Consider the following 26,186-nt stretch of genomic DNA (forward strand, 5'->3'; position numbering starts at 1 on the left):
GAACACAAATAGCAGAGCCGAGAACTGAATTCAAGTATGTCTGACATCTTTCTATGATGTTCTAGGACTTCCTGGGAAATGTACCTGGCAGAAAAGAACTTCACTACCTCTGTAAATAAAATCAGGCTCTATTAAAATTATCAGGACCTCGCAAGGTATTTCTTGAGAACTGTTAGGTTAATGCCACATCCCATGTAGGAATGAATATTCACTGAGGTATAATAAACACTAATATAATCACCAAATATAATGTGACATTAGTTTCACTCCTGCGAATTTAAACAGCTTGGAGAAGCTGTAAAGGTATAGACTGGTAGCAGGAAGTAAACCACTGCCTTGGTGTTATTATAATACAGGAACATATACTAAGTTTGCTTAGGTTTCAGTCTCTTCTTGATGCTTATATTTAATTGAAATCTGGATGTCATTATCACCATCATCCTGGCTAGCCACTAGTTGGGCACTTACTATGTGGCAGCTCTTTAATGCAAGTTGTTTCACTTCAACTTTACAACTTACATTAAGTGTTATAAGTATACATCTGAACACCTTACATTAACTTGTAAAGTAGGTATAGCAACCAGACAAATAAGGTACACACATAGGTACAAAGTAGTAGTAGCAGGACTCAAACCCAGAGCTATCTGACAACAGTCTCACCTCTGATAATTTTTGAAAACATGAAAAGAAGATAAAGTTGTTTTTTTTTTTAAACTGGTTACTTATTTATAAATAAGTGGGGGCAAACCCCTTATTTTCTAAACAAATTATCACCATTAAAAGTAGTCGGGAACAAGAAGGTTGGATCTGTCATCGGTTCCAACTAATCTTGCTTAAAATCAGCCCAGAGAACTCTATTCCAGGACTTCTGGACCCAGCACTCTAGTGTGTAGACTTATGAGGAAGAGGCTCCACAGTGGGAACAGAAAGGTTAATGCAACGTACCTCCTGGTTGCAAAGAACTGAAATCCAGGCGCCACTTTTAGACAGTCACCTCGGCCAGGAATCAAGAGCTCTCCATTCTCCAAAAGAGGGATCAGTACAGACACCTAAATCACAAAACCCCACTGATAAAGCTATTAAAACAAAGTAATAAAACAAAACAAAAAACAAACAAAAAACATCCTCTCTCCAAATAATGAACATTCTTGAAAGAAATCCCAGTTCTCATAGCATGAACTGGGATTAAAAGGCAGGTGGGCAAGGCCGGGCCACCTACACTCCAGCAGAACAATTTATTCGTTCAACATTCACTGAGTGCCTGCTATGGACCAGAACCAAGCAAGACACTAAAAATCCAGACATGACTGAGGCTTTACAGCCTAGCATCTAATGGGAGATAGTCACGCAAAGCGCCAGACAGCAGGACCAGTGCAACTCCAGGGATGTACAAAGTGATGGTGAAGAGAGAGAGTGGCTATAAATCGGCACGAAGTGGTTAAGAAGCAGGGCAATGAAGCCATCCCAGAAGAAGACATTCACACAGTCTTAAAGTATGAGCAGGAATTAGCCAGGTTTGGTGGGAGTGAAATGCACACATACTCCAGGCAAAATATTCAAATGGATAAAAATACATATACCTAAGAGTGTGGCATGAGGGGATTCTGTTATGGTTAGGGCAGAATGTGCATATAAATTTAGAAGTGGAAAAATGCAAGGCTTCTAGATAGATAAGAAAAGGCCTCCTGTGTTAAGGAATTTGAGTTTTTTCATGAGTTATCGAGAGGATTTTAGCCTGTTGGAAAACATTACATTTTTTATTTTAGAAAACCAGCTATGTAACGCTATGGAAGATAAACTGAAAGGAAATAGCCTGGAACAAAAGACGTGAAAAAGAACACTAGTCAGGTAAGAAAGGTTAAGAGGAACAAAGGTAAGAAAGGAAGAAAAGGAAAAAAAGCAGCCCTGTGCTAAGGCAGTAGGACAGGAGAAAAGAGAATAGAGAGATGAGGAAAAAGTCTAAGCAATATAAGACTGAATGAGACACTAGAAGAGAGAGACATCAAACTTCTGGCTTGGTAACTGTGGAAGAGAAAAGGCTGTTTTGAGGAAGAGCAGACAAATTCCATTTTGGACGACTAGAACTTGCACAGGCTTAGGAACATCCAACTAGGGATTTTTCAAGAAAAGTGTGGACTACACATATGGATCTGAAGGAACCTGAGATTATAGGAGAAGTTTGAAAAGAAACAAAAGCCAAGAAAGAGGGTTCAAAACCATCAGATATAATTTTCATTATTTCATTCATGGCTAGGAGCTGAAAGGAAAGCCCAAAATAGGGGCAACTGAAAGATAACTCCATAATTTAAAACTAAAAATTTAATTAATTAATTAAAAAATCAACCTGAAGGAGAGCTATAAAAGCTGCCTTAAAATATTGGGTTGGCCAAAAAATTTGTTTCTCCCCCCCAAAGATGGCTCTAGTAGCGCTTAATTGTCTTTAACTTCACTCGAAACAATTTTGTTAGATTGTATTGTGACGTCTGTCATAGCAATGTATGTTTAAAAAAAACTTATTAAAACTGGTGAATTTTTGTGTAGCCATTTTAATATTGAAGATGGAAGGAAATAAGTAATATTTTCAGCATGCTATGCTTTATTATTTCAAGAAAGGTAAAAACCGCAACTGAAACACATAAAAAGATTTGTGTAGTGTATGGAGAAGGTGCTGTGACAGATCAAACATGTCAAAAGTGGCCCTGGCTGGTATGGTTCAGTGGATTGAGTACCGGCCTGCAAACCAAAGGGTTGCCAGTTCAATTCCCAGTCAAGGGCACATGCCTCAGTTGCAGTCCAGGTCCGTGACTAGGGGTGTGCGAGAGGCAACCACACATTGATGTTTCTGTCCCTCTTTCTTCCTCCCTTTCCCTTTCTCTAAAAATAAATAAATAAAAATCTTTTTAAAAAAGTGTCAAAAGTAGTTTGCGAAGTTTCATGCTGCAGATTTCTCTCTCGACAATGCTCCACGGTTGATTGAATGGACCAGATGAGGTTGACAGCAATCAAATCGAGACATTTATTGAGAACAATCAACACTATACAACATGGGAGACAGGTGACATACTCAAAATATCCAAATCAATAAAGTTATTGGTGAAAGGAAAAATGTGTCTTTTATTTTACGGAAAAAAGCCATACGGACTTTTTGGCCAATCCAGTATTAGCTGAGCCCTGACTGGTATGGCTGAGTGGCTTGGGTGTCTTTCTGCAAACCAAAAGGTCACCATTTCGATTCCCAGTTAGGACACATGTCTGGGTTGCAGGCCAGGTGTCCAATTGAGGGTGTGTGAGAGGCAACCAATAGATGTTTCTCTCCCACTTTTTCCCCCTCTCTAAAAATAAATAAATAATATCTGGCTCTAACTGGTGTGGCTCAGTGGATTGAGTGCCGGCCTGCAAACCAAAGGGTCACCAGTTCTATTCCCAGTGAGGGCACATGCCTGGGTTGCGGGCCAGGTCCCCAGTTGGGGGCAGGTAAGAGGCAACTGATCAGTGTTTCTCTCCCTTTCTCCCTTCTTTCCCCTCTCTCTAAAAATAAGTAAATAAAATATTTTTAATAAATGAATAAAATCTTTTAAAAAATTAGCTGAGAAGTTCTGTTAACAACTAAATAATAACCAAAGAATCCAGGTATTTTTTTAAGTAAACTCATCTTTACTATAATGATTAATTATGTTTAAATCAACTGAACAACACACCTTCTGAAAACAAATGTTATTAGCAGAAGGGGAACTGTCTGCACAAAATGGAACTCAAAGTACAAGTACAGGAATTTTCTGATGTTTACCAGACACTGCCAAAAGAAGACCAAGACAGAAATTCATCACTTAGGCCTTGAATCTGGACTTACTCATCAAAGAATGTCCTTAGCTCAACTTTTGTGAAATTGGTCACATATTCAACTACTAAATGAAACAGCACAAGCAAAATTGTATCAATTTTCTATCAAACAAGAAATCAGCCAAATAAATCAAGAACTGAAACCAGATTAGGTAGGCAATCATGAATGATTTTCTTACAATGTATCTCTAATCAAACACCTATGTTTAAATCATTCCCTAGAATCACTACTAGCAAAATGCTCTTCAAAGACAAGAAATTGGCAATTAATTAGAGAAATCGCATACCACATCTAAGGGGGCATAGTCAATATCCTCCAGTAGAATCCAGTGCCCCTTTGTAGCTGCCTGTGTGAGGGTGCCAGGCTGCCACACAAACTCTCCTGGGACATCTGTGCAGCGATACATTCCCAACAGCATCTGCAGAAAGAGGATAAAGTAGCTACTCAAATCACACACCTGAGATGCCATGGCTATATCCTTTGATTAATTCCATTAAGCTTCTATAGGGATATAAGCAAGCACTTGAGGTTTTCAGAGCTTGGTTCCATCAGTCATGAAAGACCAGTAACTATTCTTATAAACCCTTAGCAGAAACAGTATTTTAACACAAATATTTACAAGCATGCTAATTCCAATTACCTTACTGTCAGTCTGATCTCCAAGCTGGACTTTGAGAAGCTGAGGGGGCTTCTTTCTACCTGTCATTGCAGCTAAATGTTCAACTAAGGAAGTTTTGCCGCATCCTATTGGTCCTTCCAACAACACAGCATTCTGAGAAGCCACGGCCATAGCCAGGGTCTGAAGATTTTTGCAGACTGACTCAACCAGCACATAAGACCTAAAGGCCAGCTCCAGTTCACGAGAAGAATTCCTATTACTAGCCTAAGGAGGTAAGTGAGAAATAAAAGGCATGTCAAGAATGTGTCCTTTATCCAAAAGGCACAGGTTAATTAAATTTATACAACTATGCTTCCACTGATCTTTACATAAACCTCTGCCAATAAATTAGTAGTACCGGAAGCATAATAACAGTAAGTATGTTATCCAAAGTAATGATCAGACGTTTTTCTTTCCTTTCTCCCTCAACCCCTGCCTTGGCAGGAGGAAGGGAAAAATTCACTAACAAATTTAAGAGAAAGTCTCCCAAAGTTTAGGAAGCCAAAAAAGGTGACACACAAGGGGTGGGACATAGCACAACTGTTTTATTTTATTTACTTTCCTTCCTCCTGCCATATGCTAGGATTTCACATCTAAGATCAAGAATGTACACAACAGCCCTAGCTGGATAGCTCAGTTGGTTAGAGGATCACCCCAATATATCAAGGCTGCGGGCTCATTTCCTGGTGAGGGCAGATGCAAAAATCACCAATGAATGAGTAAGTAAGTGAAACAAATCGAAGTTACTCTTTCTTAAAAAAAAAAAAAAAAACAAAACCCCAAACCACAATACATTTCTAAGACAATCAGGTAAATGTGGACACTAAGAATATACTTTATATTATAAAATTATTCAAATTTTGTCAGGTATAATAAAGAATATGGGTTTTGAAGTGCTTTTCTTTTATATATATATTAAAATATTTAGATCTGAACCATCTGGGAGTTGCTTTAAAAATAATATGGTGCAGGGTAAGTATGCAGAAATATAAATGAAACATAATTGATCATGCATTTATAATTACTGAAGGTGAGTGATAGGTAGGTACATGGGGATCATTACACCACTGTTTCTATTTTGCAATGTGTTTGACATTTTGCATAAAAAAAGTTAAAAATTTAAAATGTACCCAGTATGTTTAATTGGTACAGAGCTTCAGTTCTGCAAGATGAGAAGTTCTGGAGTTTGCACAACAATGTGAATATACTTAACACCACTAACGTGTACACTTAAAAATGTTCAGGATGATAAATGTTATGTGTATTTTACCACAATTTAAAAAAATTTTGCTCTGGCTGGTATGGCTCAGTGAGTTGAGCACTGGCCTGAGACCGGAAAGGTCGCTGGTTCAATTCCCAGTCAGAGCACATATCTTAGCTGCAGGCCATGTCCCCAATTGGGGGTGTTCAAGAGACAACCGAGAGATGTTTCTCTTGCACATCGATGTTTTTCTCCCTCTCTTTCTCCGTCCCTTCCCCTCTCTCTATAAATAAATAAATAAATAAATAAATAAAATCTTTTAAAAAACTGTTTTAAGTAATAATGTGCCTAATATAATACAAGGAAAAATGATCTCTTGGAAAAGTAGAATGATTATTAACTTTTAAGGAATAGTAACTTTCCAAACATGGCTACTCACCTAAAGATATGTGAGAACAAAACACAATTCAGGGCTGAAAGTTCTTTGCAACTGTCTGAAGACTGATTAGGAATTTAGCAGGTGGGCTGGGCCATGGGACCATTCTGCACTCTGCCCTAGTGTCCTGCCACTGCTACCCAACATCAAGCCCATCCCAACCAGAATCCTTCCCCATATAAAAATTCTAATGCTCCAAACACAATCTATATTAGGAGTGTGGTTAAAGGGGGGAGGAAGGTGTCTTAGTGACTAGAGTGAATCACAGGGGCTTTGGAAGTGCTGGTACCTTAGTGCTGGTTACACAGATATATTCAGTTTATGAATAATCACTGAAATGTATACTTAAGATGTGTTTTTCTATATGTATACTGTACTTCAATTTTTTAAATTGTACTACCCAGTGACAAACCTAAGGTTCAAGGAATGACCCAGGACTTGTTCCAAGGAAAAGAACTGGGTAAGTCTAACCAAAATGCCAACTGATTAAAGGCTGCTGGGGGAAACAGAAACTGACTGGCTCCCAATGGTTCAATATTATGGAGCCAGATTATGAACTATAAACCTTTCCAAAGTGTGGTCTGGAGCCACATTCTTGGAAAGGTCATTTCATACGGCAGGGGGAAGCTCTCAACAGATTCCAGCCTTTCCCACCACAAAGAGAAAACTCTCATAAAAAGAGGCGGCTGGGACTGAGACCTGGGCCTAGCCCTATGTCTGCCAAAGTGCCAAGGGTGTCTGAGCAAGTCTGTCTGACTTTGTTTTCCATAAATATGGTACCACAACATGTACCACCCAACTTCACAGAGCTGTCACAGCAAGTAAGAGAGGATATACTTAAGTGATTTCCTAAAGAGCATCACACAAGCATTGTTACGGTTTCTAATTTAACATTAAAGAGGGACAAAGAGAAAATCAGACAGGCAAAGCCCTGAGTACATTTCTCTTAATCTATCTTCTGTAAATGGAATAGCAATTTGGCAAACTCAATTTGGCTCTGCGTTATAAGTGTTTAGGAGGGGGAAGGGAGCACACACCCTTCCTACTGATGCCAACATACCTGCTCTCCAGGGTTTGGTAGATGCCCTGGCAGCACCACACCACATACAGCAGTCACCCTGGAGGACAGGTCAGCTGAAACAAGGTGTCCTTGTAAGTATTGCAGCTCCTTCTCCTTACGCCACAGGGAAGCTTCTGGATTAGCCAAAACCAAGGCCTTCTCCAAGTCCTGCAGCTGGGCCTCTTCCAGTAATCTGAGTGAAGTGAGGATCTCATCAATGACTTCAATCCAGCGTAAAGCTGCATCAGCACCTCCAGAAACATTCCTGCTTACCTCAACCTGAAATGGATCAGTTCCTCACTATTAAAAATCTTCTTAAGGAATGATAATTTGTGCTCTTCATTCATACAAGTTACCACAGCAAGACAATGGGCTGTGTACCTGGAGAAAATCAAAGTATATAAATTTACGGCCTGCAAGTGATTCTAAAGAACAAAGAAAATTTGCTAGCCAATTGAAGAATAAAAAAGGAAATCTTATAGAATTAACAAAACACATTTAAGAGAAAATATAAATCAGGCATAATGAATTCACTTACAGAACATGAAAAAGGTGAAACTCCACTCCCATCATCTCATTTTCCTCTCATGTGATTACAGATTAAAGAAAGGGAGTAAGAACACAAAAGGCACCAGCACAAAGATAACAGACATTAAATCGTTTCTTCCCCCTCCTTACGCACACAATTCTACATTCCCTCTACCATCCCCACACTAGAAGCATAGGAAAATCCAACAGCTACACACCAGCGGACCAAGGTGTCATGGCTTCTGAGGAGAGGAACACACACACTCCAGTCCCAGAGCTCCCGGAACACAGACTGCTCATGCTGCAAAAACTTGTAGGCGGCTTCCATTAGGTCCCGGAGCTTCATCCGCCTGCGCCCATAGCGGACTGGATTAGCATCCGAACTCTCTAGGAAGAGTCTTTGAAAGACTGGAGAAGTGTCCTTGAAATACCTCAGGGCAAACCTTCAGGAAGAGAGTATTTTCATTTGTTGGTGAGGATATCAATGTATATACTCCACTTTGAAACAGGAGAGCAGAACCTAACAGGAACTCCCAAGGGTCTGAGAGAAGAGACAGATTCTAAAGCCACCTAGTCCTGAGATTATACCTATTCAAGTTCAGGAACCAGGATCGTGGCATGAGATAGATCTAAGTGCTTACTACTGAAAATGCACTAATCCTCAACAAACATTTTTTGACTTCTCACTATGAGCCAGACACTGTTAAATCCTGGAGATACAAAACCAAAAAGATACTATCCTTGAGGAACTTGCTTTTTATAAGTGGGTGTAAGGAAGACACCCACTTACAGAAACAATGAGAGGCACACACACACAAGAAAGAACAGAACCTGGGTGAGCTGAGAAGAGAAACCTTACAGTAACCAGAGGGGAGTTAACAGAGGGAACTCCCCTCTGGTTAATGGGGGAAAACAGGGGGAGGGATGCCAAGGAACACGCATAAAGGACACATGGACAAAGCCCAAGGGGGTAGGTTCGAGAGTGGGAGGCCGGCGGGGGGGGGGGGGGGGGGGTCATGGGGGAAATTGGAGACAACTGTACTTGAACAAGAATAAAAAAATTATTAAAAAAGAAGAGAACCTTGTTTGCATCTTAAAAGATGAAGAAGAAATCCTCAGGAAACAAAAGGCAGTAAGATGAGAAAAGAACAAAAAGATACAAGACATATGAAAAGTAATTAACAAAACAACAGTAAATCCTTCCCTATCAGAAATTACTTTAACTACAAATGATTTAAACTCTCAATCAAAGAACATAGACTGGTTGAATGAATAATTTTTTTAAAAGCTCAAACTATATGCCATCTATAAGAAACTCAATTTGGATCTAAGGGCACACAGGTTGAAAGTGAAGAAATGAAAAAAATTCTATGCAAATGGTAACCAAAAGGGAGCAGGGCAGGGGAGGTATATTAACACCAAACAAGACAGACTTTCAATCAAAAACTGTTAAAAGAGACATAGAATGACATTACAGACGGATAAGGGTCAATTCACCAAGATGATAAAACAACTTCAAATGTTTATGCAGTAAACATCGGAGTTCCTAAATACATGAAGCCAACTTTGGACAGAATTGACAGGAGAAATGAACAGCAACACAACAGTAACAGAAGACTTTAACACCTGACTTCCAATAATGGATAGAAGAATGAGATAAAGATCAGTAAGATAACAGAGGCTTTAAACAACACTACACACCAAATGAACCTAGCAGTCATATACAGAGTACTCCACTGAACGACAGCAGAATATACATTCTCCTCTCATGTACATAGAACATTCCTCGGGACAGACCACATGCTAGGACACAAAACAAGTATCAGCAAATTTTAAAATATTGGAATTACACAAAATGTCTTTTCCTATCGCAATGGGACAAAACTAGAAATCCACAGTGGAGGTTTTCCTCTTCTCAACAGCACCTTTCTCTTCCTCCACTTCTTCCCCCCGAGGCATGCCTCTCCTGAACTCTAAGGGAGCCCATCAGCCTTGCAAACCTGGGGAGCAATGGGCAGTGGCAGCTCATCCTGGGCAATCCCCGGAACCTGTCTCCAAGGTCCCCTTTTCCCTGACTTCTCAGGGAGCCAAAGCAGCCCCACCTAGTGAGTATAAAGGTATTTCCTGTTACTTTTTCTGTCCTAAACTCTTCCTTGTTTCACTCTCCTCGGCTTTAATAAACATACTCTCAAAATAAGAAATTTTAAAAAAAGAAAAAAAAAGAAATCCATGACAGAATGAAAATGGGAAAATCTTTAAATATGTGGAAATTAAACAACACACTCTTAAAAAAAACAATGGGTCAAAAAAATCACAAAGAAATTAGGAAATATCTTGAGACAAATGAAAACAAAAACACAACACACAAAAACCTATGTGATGCAGCAAAAGCAGCGCTAAAAGGGAATTTTATAGCTATAAACGTGTACATTAAAAAAATCTCATTAACAACCTAACTTTACATCTCAAGGAACTAGAAAAAAGAACAAATTAAACCCAAATCTAATAGAAAAAAGGAAATAAAGACTACAGCAGGGAAAGAGAATAGAAAAACAATAGTAAAAACAATGAACAAAATTAAGAATTAGTTTTTGAAAACATCAAGTGATAAACTCTTAGATTAACTAGGAGAAAAAGACAAATAACTAAAAACAGAAATAAAAGAGGTTACACTATCATGCATGCCACAAAAATTAAACAGATTGTAAGAGAATATTTTGAATAATTATATGTCAACAAAATGAATAACCTAAATGGATAAATTCTTAAAAACACACAACCTTCCAACAGTAAATCATAAAGAAATAGAAAATCTGAACTGACCAATACACTAGTAACAAGATTACATCAATAATCAAAACCATCCCAACAAGGAAAAGTCCAAGACATTCACTGGAGAATTCTACCAAGCATTTATAGTTAACACCTATCCTCTTCAAAGTCTTCCAGAAAGTTAAGAGGAGAGAACACTTCCAAGTTCATTCCATGAGGCCAGCACTGCCCTGATATGAAAGCCAGATAAAAGACACTACAAGAGCCCTCGCTGGTGTGGCTCAGTGGATTGAGCGCCAGCCTGTGAACCAAAGGGTTGCTGGTTTGACTCCCAGTCAGGGCACAAGTCTGGGTTGCAGGCCAGGTCCCCAGTTGGGGCCATGCAAGAGGCAACCACACACTGATGTTTTTCTCCATCTTTTTCTCACTCTTCCCCTCTCTCTGGAAATAAATAAATAAAATCTTTAAAAAAAAAAAAAAGCGAATGAAAATGTCCTCTGGTGAATATAAAAAAAAAGTTTAAAAAAATGCTGTCAGAATAAGTAAAATAATTCCTGGAGAGGGTGAGAAGTCTACAATTAAATGCGAGGTATTACCTTTACAGCATTTCTGAATACAATTTTGAAACACAGATGTATAAAGGTATAATTTTTTTTGGTCCCTCATCCTGCTCTATGCCAGCATGATTTCAACATGACTGACTATTCATAGGCATACACTGCCCTACACATGGAGCATGCTCTACTATAGAATTCTATCTGCTGTTGTTCACAAAGCACCACAACTGAGCACAGACGTTGATCCACATGCCCAAAACAAACTGGCAGCAAATGCAGACCTGAAGCGAAGAAATTAACCCAATACAATCCAAATGAAGTTGCATGATTCTTTCTCTTCTAGGATCATCAGCTACATAACATACTGTTTAGATCAAGTTCTGCATAAGTCAGTCAACAAATACTTGAAACAGTATTTGAAATGGCTCCAAACAGGATGAGTAGGACAAGGACAATGGAGAAAAAGATACCTGGGCTTTGGGAGAAGCCAAACTAAGAATGAATTTCTGCTCTGCCACTTTCTAGCAAATTATTTAACAGCTCTGAGCTTCAGTTTTCTCATTTGCAAAATGGGATTAGCACCTAACCTCTGAGGGTTGGAGAGCATCCATAAAATGCAAGAGCAGTTGTGGTGGTAGTCCTCATTACTAATGAAAGGCATCTTCCACAAAATTTGCATGCCATGGTTGAGAGGAATGTGTGTTAAAGAGATGTGCAAGAACAGGAAAAAGGGGCTGGGTGTGGCTCCGTGGATTAAGCTCTGTTCCCAGGCTGGTCACTGATTGGGTTCTGATGTGGCGCTTGCCTGGGCTGCACAATAGGTACCCTGTTGGGGGCACACGAAAGTCAACTGGTGGATGTTTCTCTCTCACATCAATGTTTCTCTCCCTCTCTTTCTCTCTCCCTTCCCCTCTCTCTAAAAATAAATAAATAAAATCTTAAAAAAAGAACTACAGGGAGGGGAGAAGAGAGAAAAGAGGAACTAAAAAATAGCAAAGAACTAAAAGATGCAAAATGTAAATTGAAGCACAATCAGAACTTAAAAATAAGGTTATACTCTTGCGAGAACACAAAGGGGAAAAATTCAACATATGATACAATATAAGAGGGGGGACCCAAATAAAACCAGAATTTATTTATAAAAACTTGTGTATTTATTCTTACATCTTTAAACTTCACTCACCTTCAAAGCACTCTCCATTTGATGCAATTCATCTATTGAGACTTTTTTCCACTGTTCAAAACAGTTTTTTTTTTTAAAAGACTTTATGTATTTATTTTTAGAGAGAGAAGGGAAGGAAAAAGAGAGGAAGAGAAACATCAATGTGTGATTGCCTCTCGCACACTAAGGACCTGGACCACAACCCAGGCATATGCCCTGACTGGGAATCGAACCAGTGACCCTTTGGTTCGCAGGCTGGCACTCAATCCACTCAGCTACATCAGCCAGGGCTCAAAACAATTTTTGAACTTGTCAGTTGTGATACCTTTTAAGTGGTTCTGCCATTTTTTGTTTCACCTCTTCCATATCAGCGAAACATTTCCCTCAGGAGAACAGGGAGGGTGGGGCACAAGAGTGATAGTGTTTTTGGTCAGAAACTGCTGAATACCCAGCGTGGTGTGGGCAGGTGCATTTGTAAATCACCCATTATAAAATGGGAAAAGGCACTGAAAATCTTCAAAAAAACAAATTTCATTGAAGCCGAATGCAGCCTCTCACACCACCACCAGCTGGTACACTGATACAGATGGGTCCCTGAAACACACGGGGGCGGGGAGAGGGGGAGTGCCGGCAGGACAGCGGTGGGAAGCCTGTACTATATATACCTGTACAAGGGGCCTGCCCTCCACAAGATAATTCGTTTTTTTTGGTTCCCCTCATATTAACCATCTGAAACCATCTATTGAGCGGAAGAAATCTGGTAACACAAGTTTGGTCAAGGTTAAGAACGGAAAGTTAAAAAGAAAACTAGATGACTTTTTCAAATAGAACCTTGAAATGTAACTAATATATCTGAATAAAGAACTCATCAACAGACTAGAAGTGTTCTCATAGCCCTGACAAAGAACTTGCAAAAGGTAAAAAAAATGTGTTCAAGAATGCTATATGTGAAACAGTAATGAACAAACAGTAACAAAATGGTAATTATGAAAGGTGAAGGATATGTTAAGTAACCTTAATGTGGTAAACATTTCACGTATGTGTATTAAATCACCACACTCTCTAACTTAAACTTACACAATGTTATATGTCAATCGTATCTCAGTAAGTGGGGGCAGTCAGTAATGAACACCTGGCTTAAGTAAAAATAAAAAAGAAATATCTGGTTAAGACTATCATGGTACCTCATAAAAACCCCAAATAGGGTAGAGCTGGGCCTCAGAAAGAAGTGTGAACCCAGAAATAACTGGTATTAGGGTATCAGGATCCCAGGGAGCTTGAATGGGTTCCTCCTGTCCAATCTCTAGATTTTCATCCCCATCCCATTCTCTTCTCTTCATTCTTCCTCCACTATCTGTCACAATACAAAATCTTCATTTCCGAGAGGATAACACTCTCATTTTTCTTATTTTAATGATTTACAAGCTCCCCTTAAATATTCAGCGCAGGCCTCTATTAACATATTGTATTCAATTGTTTGCAAACACAGGAACCCATTATATTTGACTTTCCTAACCCCTGTGATGTGACCTACAGCTTAAGTGAGAGAACTTCCATATTTATATACTGAATAAGTAGCTGCATTTTATATAAATATATTGTATTAGGTATAGCCCTGGCTGATGTTGCTCAGTTGTTTGGAGCATCATTCTGTGAACCGAAAGGTCATGGGTTTAATTCCCAGTCAGGGCACATGTCTAGGTTGCAGGTTCAGTCCCCAGTCAGGGCACATGCTGCTGGCAACCAACTGATGTTTCTCTCACATTGATGTTTCTCCACCTCTCTCCCTCACTCGCCTTTCCTTTCTCTAAAATCAATAAGCATGTCCTTGGATGAGGATAAAAAATATATATTAAAAATATGTATGTTAGTTATATTCCTAATACATTAGGTATATTTCCTGTACAGAAATCTGAGGCACATGTTAAATTAACCAGCTACAGTTCTTAAAACAAAAATCAAAATTCTATTCCACATCACTACCTATAGTTCATTTCACATCATGCATTGACTCACCATTTACACACAGCTATTTTTTTTTTTTTATTTTAAGTTACTCTATCACAGGTACATTTGTAAGCTGCATTATATCATTTTTGGAACAAAGTAGGTGCATAAATAAAATACAAAATTACTGCCTTGAAAAAATGTAAATAAGAAATAGTAGGTATGTGTCTCACATTCATTTAATAAGAACATAAAATCTGAAGCTGATGGGAGACCAGATATATAACTAATCTATCATTTTAATGATTCCAGAAGCACTCACCATAAAGCCTTAAGAGAAGTTAGCATTCAAGTTACCCACATGTCAATCCTATAGGACTGATTAGCATACCTTGTGAAATAGTACCACTGTCAAGTATACCTAAATGATTACCAAGAGAGACCATAATCCCAACACTCCATCAACCCACACCACATATTGCTTATTACGATGTATGATGGTGACCTTTACTTTGCTGTATATTTTCTAGTTTAGTTAAACCGGGCCTATTTTTTTTCCTCCCATGTTGGAAAAGCTCATAAAAATTATGATTTCCCCCAAGCCTTCATTTCTTATTCACTCATTCAAGGACCAGACTAGAGGTCGTACTTCCAAGAAATCCAAGTGTATTTACTTACTGTGATGTTGAAGACTAAAAAATAAGAGATGGATACAAGAGATGCTCCTATTAGAACAAAGAACAACATTATTCATGTTTAGAGTAAAAGTTCTTTATCTTCTCAATTAAAAAACCCTTGAGGCCCTGGCCAGTGTGGCTCAGTGGATTAAGTGCCAGCCTGCGAACCAAAGGGTAGCTGGTTCAATTCCCAGTCAGGGCAGATGCCTGGGTTGTGGGCCAGGTTCCCAGTGGGGGGAGCACATGAGAGGCAACCACACACTGATGGTTCTCTACCCCTCTTTCACCCTCCCTTCCCTTCTCTCTAAAATGAATAAAATCTGGGAGAGAACCAAGATGGCGGCATAGGTAGACACACTGCGCCTCCTCGCACAACCAGAACTGACAGAGAATCGAACGGCAAAGAAGTCCGACACCAAGGAAATAAAAAATAAACGTTCATCCAGACCGGTAGGAGGGGCAAAGATGGGCAGCCGGGGCGGAGAGGACTCGCGTGGCCGTGGCGGGACCGAGACTGGCAGAGTGTGGGACGAACGGGGCAGGCAGTCTGACCACTAGCAGACCCTGCGGCCCCACATTCGTGCAGATAAACCGAGAGGGTCGGACTCAGAGTGGCGGAGAACAGGGCAGGCGGAGCAGTGGGTAGCACCCCGCAGCCCCACATTTGCGTGCAGATAAACCTGACAAACGGCGGGGGGCGGGGAGCAAAGCAGACCTCGCAACCCAGGGCTCCAGCTCGGGGAAATAAAGCCTCAAACCTCTGATTGAAAGCGCCCGTGGGGGTTGGGGCGGCAGCAGGAGAGACTCCCAGTCTCACAGGAGAGGTCGTTGGAGAGACCCAGGGGGACCTGGAGTGTGCACAAGCCCACCCACTTGGGAACCTGCACCAGAGGGGCCCAGTTTGATTGTGGGTATCTGAGTGAAAGACTGGGATCCGGCAGAGTGGAGCGGGCACCATTGCTCCCTCTCAGCCCCTCCCCTATGTACAGCATCACAGCGCAGCGACCCCGACCCGGGGAACACCTAAGGCTCCGCCCCTTAAAGTAACAGACGTGCCAAGACCAAAAAAAAAAAAAAGGCCCAAATGACAGAACACTTCAAAGCTCCAGAAAAAATACAACTAAGCGAGGAAGAGATAGCCAACCTATCAGATGCACAGTTCAAAACACTGGTTATCAAGACGCTCACAGACTTGGTTGAATCTGTTTGAAAACCAGATGAAAAAATGAAGCCTATGCTAAGAGAAACAAAGGAAAATGTACAGGGAACCAATAGTGATGCGAAGGAAACTGGGACTCAAATCAATGGTGTGGGCCAGAAGGAAGAAAGAAACATCCAACCAGAAAAGAATGAAGAAACAAGAATTCAGAAAAATGAGGAGAGGCTTAGGAACCTCCAGGACATCTTGAAACGTTCCAACATCTGAATTATAGGGGTGCCAGAAGGAGAAGAGGAAGAACAAAAAATTGAAAACTTATTTGAACAAATAATGAAGGAGCACTTCCCTAATCTGGCAAAGGAAATAGACTTCCAGGAAGTCCAGGAAGCTCAGAGAGTCCCAAAGAAGGGACTCCCAAGGAGGAACACACCAAGGCACATCATAATTACATTAGCCAAGATTCAGCAGAAGGAGATAATCTTAGAGGCAGCAAGAGAAAAGGAGACAGATACCTACAAAGGTTGTCCCATAAGACTGTCATCTGATTTCTCCAAAGAGACCTTACAGGCAAGAAGGGACTGGCAAGAAGTATTCCAAGTCATGAAAGGCAAGGACCTACATCCAAGATTACTGTATCCAGCAAAGCTATCATTTAGAATGGAAGGGAAGATAAAGTGCTTCTCAGATAAGGTCAAGTTAAAGAAGTTCATCATCACCAAGCCATTATTATATGAAATGTTAAAGGGAGTTACCTAAGAAAAAGAAGACAAAAAATATGAACAGTAAAAATGACAGCAAACTCACAGTTATTAACGACCACACCTAAAACAAAAACAAGAGCAAACTAGGCAAACAACTAGAACAGGAACAGAACCATAGAGATGGAGATCACATGGAGGGTTGTCAATAGGGGAGTGGGAGGGGGAGAGGGGGGGAAAGGTACAGAGAATAAGTAGCATAGATGATAGGTGGAAAATAGACAGGGGGAGGGTAAGAATAGTGTAGGAAATGTAGAAGCCAAAGAACTTATAAGTATGACCCATGGACATGAACTATAGGGGGGAATGTGGGAGGGAAGGGGTGGGCAGGATGGAGTGGAGTGAGGGAGGGGGGAAATGGGACAACTGTAATAGCATAATCAATAAATATATTAATAAATACATAAATAAAATCTTAAAAAAAAAAAACCCAAAAACCCTTAACATTCATTTTCCTGCCTCTTCTGGCTATTCTACACAAACCATATTTTACTATCAATTTAAAAGAGAAAGTGAAGTGTGATGGCACATGCCTGTAGTCCCAGACACTTCAGAAGCTGAGGCAGGTGGATTATCTGAGCCCAGAAGTTCTGAGCTGTAATGTGTTATGCACTAATTTCAGCATCAATATGATAACCGCTACGGAATGGGAGAATTGCCATGTTGTCTAAGGAGTAGTGAAGCAGCCCAGGCTGGAAATGAAGCAGGTTAAAGAAGAAATACATTAGAATCTAGTTCTAACACAACTTCTTACCATAATGCTTTGGGGGGACTTATAGAAAGCTAAGAAAGGTAGAGGTCTTCTAACCCACCTCCTTTAGCTTACTCCAGCAAGCAACAAATCTCATCCACATGAAGTGGATGCTGTAAAAGCCTCGGCTAAAACATATTTAAATATGCCTTACATGCATGCCCTGCCAGATGATATAATCCTTGAGGACAGGGGACATATCTTGGCTATTTTTCTGTCTTGATGGCCAAGACATAAAAGAAACCTAGCAAATGGTCACTGAACTGAGCTGGATAAATGGATTCTCTGATTATTTTTATAAAACAGTACCACTTGTCTCTTTCCTTTCTGTATTTCTCTTCTTCCATTCTTAGCTCAGGCTCCTCCTAACTTCCCAGGAGAGAAAAGGTTCTACCACCTTAAGGAGAAACGTGAAGAATAAAACTGTTACTCACGGGAGGACATCAGGATGGCTACCAACAAGTTTACTCATTGAGACACAGAGTCGTTCGTGAAGATCATGGTTAACTTGGCCTCCAGTTTTAATGGCTTCACCGTTCCTTTCCAGCAAATCCAAAAGGATAGGACGCAGATGGCGACCAATGAGCACAGTATAGTCCTTATCCAGAAGTAACTGTGCTAAAGTATTCAAGATACACTGTCGATCTTGAGGTGTCCACACCTGAGAGAAAAGCCAAACAAAAGATCCATGTGACACTGTAAACAGTATTTGTTGTTTACTGCTGCAGAAGAGCAAAGAGCTCTAGCTTGTAATCAAAACAACCAATTTCCAGACTTCATAAGTGAGTTTATCCTATAAAACACAGTGTGTGTGGGGGGGGTTACCACAGAGAATTACAGTTAATTTCATGTAAAGGCTGTTACAAATAAGTACTCTGATACTTATTTGTAACAGCCTTTACATGAATAAGTATCAGAGTACTGGGGTTTAAGGTAAAAGAACTGACACCAATTCTATGTATTGGGTTGGCCAAAGTCTGTTTAGTTTTTTTCCACAAAATAAAATACACATTTTTCATTTTTACCAATAACTATTGATATGGATATTTTTAGTATGTTGGCTATTTTCCATGTGGTATAATATTGATTGTTCTGAGTTAATGTCTTGAAATGATCGCTATCACCTTCAAAGGGTCTACCCTACCATGCAGCATCATCCAGCGAGAAATCTGCAGCATGAAACTTTGCACAACACTTTTGACACGTTTGATCTGTCACAGCACCTTCTCCATACACTGCACAAATCTTTTTTTGTATTTCGGTTGCATTTTTACCTTTCTTGAAATAATAAAGCATAATATGCTGAAAACAATGCATATTTTCTTCCACTTTCAATATTAAAATGGCTACACAAAACTTCACCAGTTTTGATAAGTACTTTTTTAAATGCACGCTTATCTGACAGCTGTCACAATACAATCTAACAAAATTATTTCAAATGAAGTTCAAGACAACTAAGTGCTACTGGAGCCATCTTATAGGAAAAAAACAACCTAATAAAAAGCTACACAGCTTCTCTAAAAAATAACCTAAGTTTCAGGATCTCAACACTCTGCCGAGGAATCCAGTGTTTCCCCCAGCTCCTTTGCTCTTGAAGGAAAATATAGGAATTAAATGAAAACAAAAAAAACTGCCTTTAGTATGTAAAAGTGACTCTCTTGAGGAAAGGATAAAGAAATGAATTCCTGGAACTAAATAAGGCTATCCCTACAAAGGCTCTGGCCTCTAATAAATAAACAAAACAGATCCAAAGTATACAAGCACACTTTGACATGCAAGATGGAACAGACCACAAAATTCTAGTGCCTGGGCTCAAAATGTCCATGAGCATAATGGGGAAAACTGTCAAGTATGTACAGGGCTCATGGTGCTAGTACGTATGTACAACCCTTGCTGCTACACAAAGCGACATACCCTCTGACCCAGCAAGTCCGACATGATAAATGTATCCTAAGGAGTTTCACACCAAATAGTTATCTATAAGAGTACAGCTTGATCACATATTAAATACCATATGCAAAAACATAATAATTTTTTCCAAAGTTATCAATCTGAAAAGAGGAGGTCACCTTACACCTGAGCTCTTACAAAGTCTCCCAAGTTACTGGGCATTCTCTCATAAAAACACCTAATTTTGAACAAAGCACTGATGGAGAAAGGCTGTTATCATGAAACAATTTCTATCAGTATCAGTTCTGTTGTTTACAGGGGGCCGCACAAACAATTTCATAAAATTAGAAGCAAAGGAGTAACAGACTTGGTCATGATATACAGAGGCATGACCTCACATTTTCAACTGCTGAATGTCCCTATAAATAAGTCCCCTAAAAGTATCTTTTTAAAATATAAAAGTAAACATAATATAGCAAGTGGTACAGTGTAAAGAAAAATACACATCATGTACAAAATAAATAAAAACAAATATAACTGTCCTAGACATGTTATTCAAATGAACATTTGTGAGCTAGGGAAAAACCTCCAGAGAAGACATTTTAGCATTATTATTGTTGTTGTTGTTGTTATTATTATTATTAAATCCTCACCCAGGGATATGCTTATCGATTTGAGAGAGAGAAGAAAGGGAGAGAGAGAGGGAGGGAAAGAGAAGGAGGGAAAAGGAGAGAGGTGGAGGGAGAGAAAAGGAGAGGAAGAGGGAGAGAGAGGAAGAGGGAGGGAGAGGAAAGGGGGGGGATACATCTATGTGCTACAGAAACATCAATCAATGGCCTCCCATATATGCCCCAACCAGGGATTGAACCTGCAACCTAGGATATGCTCTGACAGGATTCAAACCCACAATATTTTGGTGCCTGGGACAGCGCTCCAATCAACTAAGCCACCTGGCCAAGGTGAGAGGACATTATTTAATAATCTTTTTCTTCAGAAGGAAATCTAGAAAACTGTGTTAGAAGAAATAGATATTTAACTTTTTAAAAGTCAACTTTGACTTTTATAATTTACATATAATAAAATGCACCCATTTATCAAGAGTTTTTGAATACACACACACTGTGTAATCACCACAATTAAAGTATTGAACCCAAAGTTCCCTCATGTTCCTTTGCAGTCAACCCCTCACCCTAGACAACCAATGATTTTATTTGATGACCCCAGATCCGATTTACCTATTATAGAACTTTATATAAATTGGTTCGTACAGTGTACGCTCTTTTCTGTCTAGCTTCTTTTGCTCAGTATAATGGTTTTGACAATTATCCATGTACTTGCATGTCAAAAGGCTGTGGGTTCGATTCCTGCACATACCTAGGTTGCGGGTTCAAACCCAGTCAGGGCACATACAAGGCAACTGATCAATGTTCTGTCTCACATCAATGTTTCTCTCTCTCACTGTCTCTCTTTCCCTTTCTTTCCCTGTCTCTAAAATCAATAAAAAACATACGCTGGATGAGGATTTTAAAAAGAGGTATGGGGGCTTGTTTTTGAAGAAAAATGTTCCAAAATGGACTGTGATCACAACTGCACATATTTGTGAACAAAGCAAAAACCAACGAACTGTACACATAGGTGGATGAATTATATGAATTATATCTCAATAAAGCTGTTTTTAAAAATCACTATTATGGTTCACATGTACTGGTTAGTTACTATGTGCCAGGCACATTGTAAGCTCTTCACATGCATTACATCTAGATCTCACAACAATCTATTTACATTAATAACAATAATAGACCCTTTTATTAACAGTACTTACTAAAGTCTAGACATCTAATCCTCACAGCAACCCATAAAGTAGGTATTATCCCCCTCTTACAGATAAGAGTATTGAAAAATAAAAAAGGGGCTAATGTCACAATGCTAGCAGCAGAATCAGGAATCCATGTCACAGAGACTGGCTCCAGAGTCCCTGCTTTTAACTACTCCATGAACTGTTTAGCAGCTGCCATGTGGAATACATCAAGAAATTGACACTTAGGGGTATTTAGTAAACTTTTCCCCAAAGTCCCCAAAAGCAATTAAAGAGAATGAACTTGATTTTCAGCCATACTTCAGCTCCAGTACTCATGCATGTTAAACATCCTGCTCTTCCTGAACATAGACAAATGATCAAGGAGGTAAGGATGTGTGATATTGTGATTTATGATAAGAAATATATAGCCCTGGCTGGTGTGGCTACAGTGGATTAAGTGCTGAATTGGTGAACCAAAGGTTCACCAGTTCAATTCACAGTCAGGGCACATGCCTGGGTTGTGGGCCAGGTCCCCAGTAAGGGGTACTCAAGAGGCAACCACACACTGATGTTTCTCTCTCCCTCTCTTTCTCCCTCCCTTCCCATCTCTCTAAAAATGAATAAAAAATATCTTAAAAAAAAATATATATATATATATTTGGTCTTTGACCCCCACACAGCTCCTAAAATCTTGGAATTTCCTGTGGTGGTATCAACAAAGGTGTCATCCCTTATGTTAATGAAATGAATTTTGGAAAGTACTCAATGATCGGGCTAGCTGAACCAACCATTTGATTAAAGGGTTGAAACTTTCAGTCCTAACCCCCTGAGCTCTAGGGAGGGCAGGGGTAGAAACAGTTCAACCACAAGAGCAAATGGGCTACAGACTGAGTTCAATCACCAATGGCAAATTGTACCTATGTAATGAAGCCTCTATAAAAATCTAAAAAGACACGATTTGGAGAACACACTGCGCCCCCCCACCCCCACCCTGCCCTATGCATCTCTTCCATCTGGCAGTTTCTGAATTGTATCCTTTTATAATAAACCCATGATCTACTTAAGTGACAGCCGGAAGAAGGGGGTAGTTAAAACCTCCAACATACAGGTGGTCAGAAGCACAGGGACAACTTGGTCTTGCAATTAGTGTCTAAAGCAGGAATAAAAAAAGCAGTCTTGTAGGACTGAGCCCTTAACGTGTGGGATCTGATGTCTTCTTCAGGTATAAAGTGTTATACTTGAGTTAAATTGTAGGACACACAGCTGGTGTCTGAGAACTGCTTGGTGGTGTTGGAAAACCCACACGCTGGAATTGGGAGTCAGAATTGTAGGATAGTAGTGGTAGTAGAAATGAAGATGAAGAAATACATTGAATACTGAGAAAGTAAAATCAGAACTTGGCTACTGTGAAGGAAAAGAATGAAGTGTTGAGGACCCTGAATTTTCTATAATATATTGATATTACTGGATAGAGAGGGTAGTGTCACTAACCTACATGAAGAACACAGAGGTGGCACAATACTAAAAAATTCTTAACCCATATCCCAAACTCAAATGAGAACCAGTATTTCAAAAATCTTTACTTGCAAATAAAATCATTGTTTCCAAAAACTGGAGAAAAATGGAATGGCAATACAATCAACTCTTCTCTGAAATGGAAAAAAAACAATTCTGAAAACTAGTCTGAGGTCAAAATTTGCAAAGAAAAATAAGGCAAAGGGGTCCAAATCTCCTTAATTCAACAGAACTTCCTAGTACCTTTTCAGTCCAGTAGCATTACTATAGTCTCAGACTCTGCACCAGTGGTTCTCACACCCGTGTCAGATTCTCTAAAACCTCATCTAGTAAAGGCTACAAACCATTTCCCCACCCTACGCCCAATACGTAAACACCAATTCTGCATCCACATAGTGGTGCAGAATCATAAATTCCCTGTTGCTTGTCCATAATCCCTAGATTCAGAATAGCCGCTCTAAATTCTAAAGCCCATTTATATGTAGAAAAATACCTCTAGCAACAACAATACATAATTCAGGAGCCTGTTACAAGATCAGCTCATTTAAATTGATTATGTCTTTCCTTAACTCCAGCCCACCAAAAACCAGTTTTCTTTCTGGAACTCCCCATTTGTGTGATTCCCTTCACTGGGGCGCTCATGCCAGAAACCCCAGGGGTGTACTTTTCACTACTTTCTCCTCTTTGCTTCAAAGTTTAATCTGTTGTCCTCCAAAGAGAAATGCCTCACATGTTAATTCCCTGACGCTCCAGACCCAAAATATTGCCATAGCTTCATACGCAATGGGATATGTGTAGGCAATGCATGTGACTAAGTTCTAGATACTGGAGTCAGAAAAAAATTCTGTTTTGATGAAACTCACAGATACTGGGCGTGGGGAAGAATAAAATAGGAAATTAAAATGCAAAATGAAAAGAAATGTGTGATAAGGGTCCAAAACTCAGACTGGGGGAGTGAGGGTCAAGGAGAAAAGTCTCTCAAGAGGCCAAAGGCCCACATTCCCCCCCCAACCAAAAATCTAATCTACCTCATAATTACTATGGTTAGTGTTTATCAGCACTCACTGTTTTGCTTTTTCCTTCAGTTGTTTTGTTTCTGAACAGTCTCCAAACACAAATGTTAAATTCCCTGGGGGCAGAGACGCGGATTTACTTATCAGTCTCCACACAAAACCACACTGTGCCTTAGACACATTAAGAACACAATCAATACTTGTCAATGGGCCGAAAAGAAAGCAAAAAAAAAAAAGGCGGGGGGGAATATTCACCCAAACGAAAACGAACAGATGTGGCTGCAACAGGACACTTAGGTAAAACACCTGGCAAAAGAGCAGACTTGCCACCTCAATTACAGGAAAACAAACCACATTTCTTTCCGAAGGCCATGTGTGCCACACGGGGCCACAGCGCTGCATCGGGGTCAGCGGAGAGAGAAAAGGAAGGCACCCCCTAATTAATTAGTTAAAAGGCTCTCTCCAACCTCCTCAAACCCGCGCGACCGCCTCCGCCACTGGCCAGCCCTCAGAAGAGGGCCAGGGTGACATACGCGGCTTCTCTCTCCGGGCAAAGCAGCGTGTCACCGCTCAGGGCCGCGGGGCACGCGGAGAAAGCGGACCGGGTCGGCCGGGCGTTTTCCTTCTTGCTCAGGTTCTTACCTGCTTGTCCAAGAACCTGCCCAGCTCGCTGCGGCTCTTCTCGTTCTTAGCAGCGATTAAACGCAGCGGCGCGGCCGCCACTTCCAGCAAAAGGTGCTCCATGACTGCGGGTCCTCTACCGCAGGCGGCCACCCTCGTGCCCCACTCCACGCTTGGAGCCGGAGACACCACAAACTCCTGGCAAAGGAAGAGCGGCCGGCGTAGCTCCTACAGCACTAGAGTGCTGCAGCCCACGTGGGGAAGCACGCGGCGCCCTGCGTCATCACCTTGCGACCACGACTGCTGAGGCAGGGCGACCCGACCCCGCCCCCTCGGCAGCGGAAATCACGACTTACTGCGCGCCAGTTCCGGGAAGGATTTTCGAGCATAAATTGCTCATGCCACCGGGTCCACTACTTAGTGATGGGAAGTCGGGAGGCCACGCATGAGAGGACAACGAGACAGAACACTCCGCCAGGATGGAGAAGAGAAAGAGACCCCAAGGGCGTGTAGTTGTCAGCCCATCGTACCTCCCTCCGCTTCAATACGGAAAATGATCTAATAGAAAAGAGAAGCAGATTCGTCCGTCCCGGACGCAACAATTCTTAGCCTTGGAAATTCTACACAAGTATAACAGTGACACCCCTTGCAGTATTTCGTAACTTAAATATTGGAAATAGGTGTTCATTTGGGGAACGTTTAAATAAAGTATGGTATGCGTGTTATAGAATATTCTGCAATCGTTAAAAAAAAGTGGTGTAGAAAAGTACAATAAAATTAAAAAGTACATTGACCTGACCTTCAAGAACAAACCAAAATAATAATAAAGTCATGCTAATGACTGTCTTTGGGGCTATTGACTGCAAAGGGGCCTAAGGGAGCCTCCTAGGGTGATGGAAAGGTTTCATCATCTAGTTCTGGGTGGTGGTGGTTACTCTGATAGATAAAAGCAAAATGTCAAACGACTGCACACAAGACTTGCACACTTTGTGTAAATTATACCTCTAAATCGTGTTTTAAAAGGGGGTAGATGTACTGATGTGATCATTTAGGATACTATGACTCAATCTTTTAAAAATGTATTTGAATTTGAATTTTTTCTAGGGTTTGAATGTTTGCTTCTGGGGGAACTCAAACTCAAGTGCAGAACTTCCAAAATGAATGCATTTTTTAAATGGGGTAGAAAACATTTTCAAATAACATTTTTTAAATTCCAAGAAGATTGAGAGGGTTCCCTGAGGACATAGAAAAATGGATGAAAATTACCCACACTTGAGGAGTTAATTGTTTTTTCCCTGGGTGTCTCCCATGTACACTTGTATTTGAAGCACACATGTTAATAAACTGTGTTTCTCTCTTGTTAATCTGTCTTTTATTGCAGGGGTCTCAGCCAAAAATATAGGAGGATAGAGGGAAAATTATTTTTCCTCCCTATACACTTTCTCAGGAATCTGTTGAGAGGAGTGTCATTTATATGAGCGTTTTAACCAAGAAAGAAGAAGACATGGGATCTAGAAAATGAGATTCAACACAGAAAAGTGCGAAAAAGTATACTCAGGATGACTGTTGAGAGAAATCCCAAGACTTTTGGCTGGGCAGCAGCAGGAACATTAAGGGCTCCGGAATAACTACATTGATAGATCAGATCAGTGGTTACCCATGTTTGGGAGTGGAAGAGAGGATTGACTGAAATGACCATGAGGCAACATTTCTGGGTGATGGAAATGTTCTAAAAACTGGATTGTGGTAATAGTGGCACAAATCTATAAATTCACTAAAGTTGTTGAATTGCATACTTACAATGGGTGAGTTTTATGGTATGTAAATTACACCTCAAGAAAG

The 26,186-nt window shown here is 40.2% G+C and overlaps 1 protein-coding gene across 4 annotated transcripts in view; it reads right to left on the reverse strand.

The window, feature by feature from the left end:
• The window catches only part of MDN1 (midasin AAA ATPase 1), a 139,924-nt gene extending 115,339 nt beyond the window's left edge, over positions 1-24,585 (reverse strand). For 3 of the 4 annotated variants that reach the window (XM_045188576.3, XM_053913944.2, XM_024551716.3), the window contains exons 1-8: positions 24,366-24,585; positions 17,942-18,168; positions 7,943-8,167; positions 7,470-7,577; positions 7,197-7,389; positions 4,482-4,724; positions 4,128-4,259; positions 946-1,049 (exon numbers count right to left, since the gene is read on the reverse strand). In XM_045188576.3, the coding sequence (XP_045044511.2) occupies positions 946-1,049; positions 4,128-4,259; positions 4,482-4,724; positions 7,197-7,389; positions 7,470-7,577; positions 7,943-8,167; positions 17,942-18,168; positions 24,366-24,467 (1,334 nt within the window). In that variant the 5' untranslated portion in view covers positions 24,468-24,585. The remainder of the gene's footprint in view (positions 1-945; positions 1,050-4,127; positions 4,260-4,481; positions 4,725-7,196; positions 7,390-7,469; positions 7,578-7,942; positions 8,168-17,941; positions 18,169-24,365) is intronic. The other variant, XM_053913945.2, reaches the window with a different exon arrangement.
• Positions 24,586-26,186: the final 1,601 nt, after the last annotated feature.

Source organism: Desmodus rotundus, chromosome 11 (genome assembly GCF_022682495.2).
Source record: "Desmodus rotundus isolate HL8 chromosome 11, HLdesRot8A.1, whole genome shotgun sequence".
NCBI classification, from domain to species: Eukaryota; Metazoa; Chordata; class Mammalia; order Chiroptera; family Phyllostomidae; genus Desmodus; species Desmodus rotundus.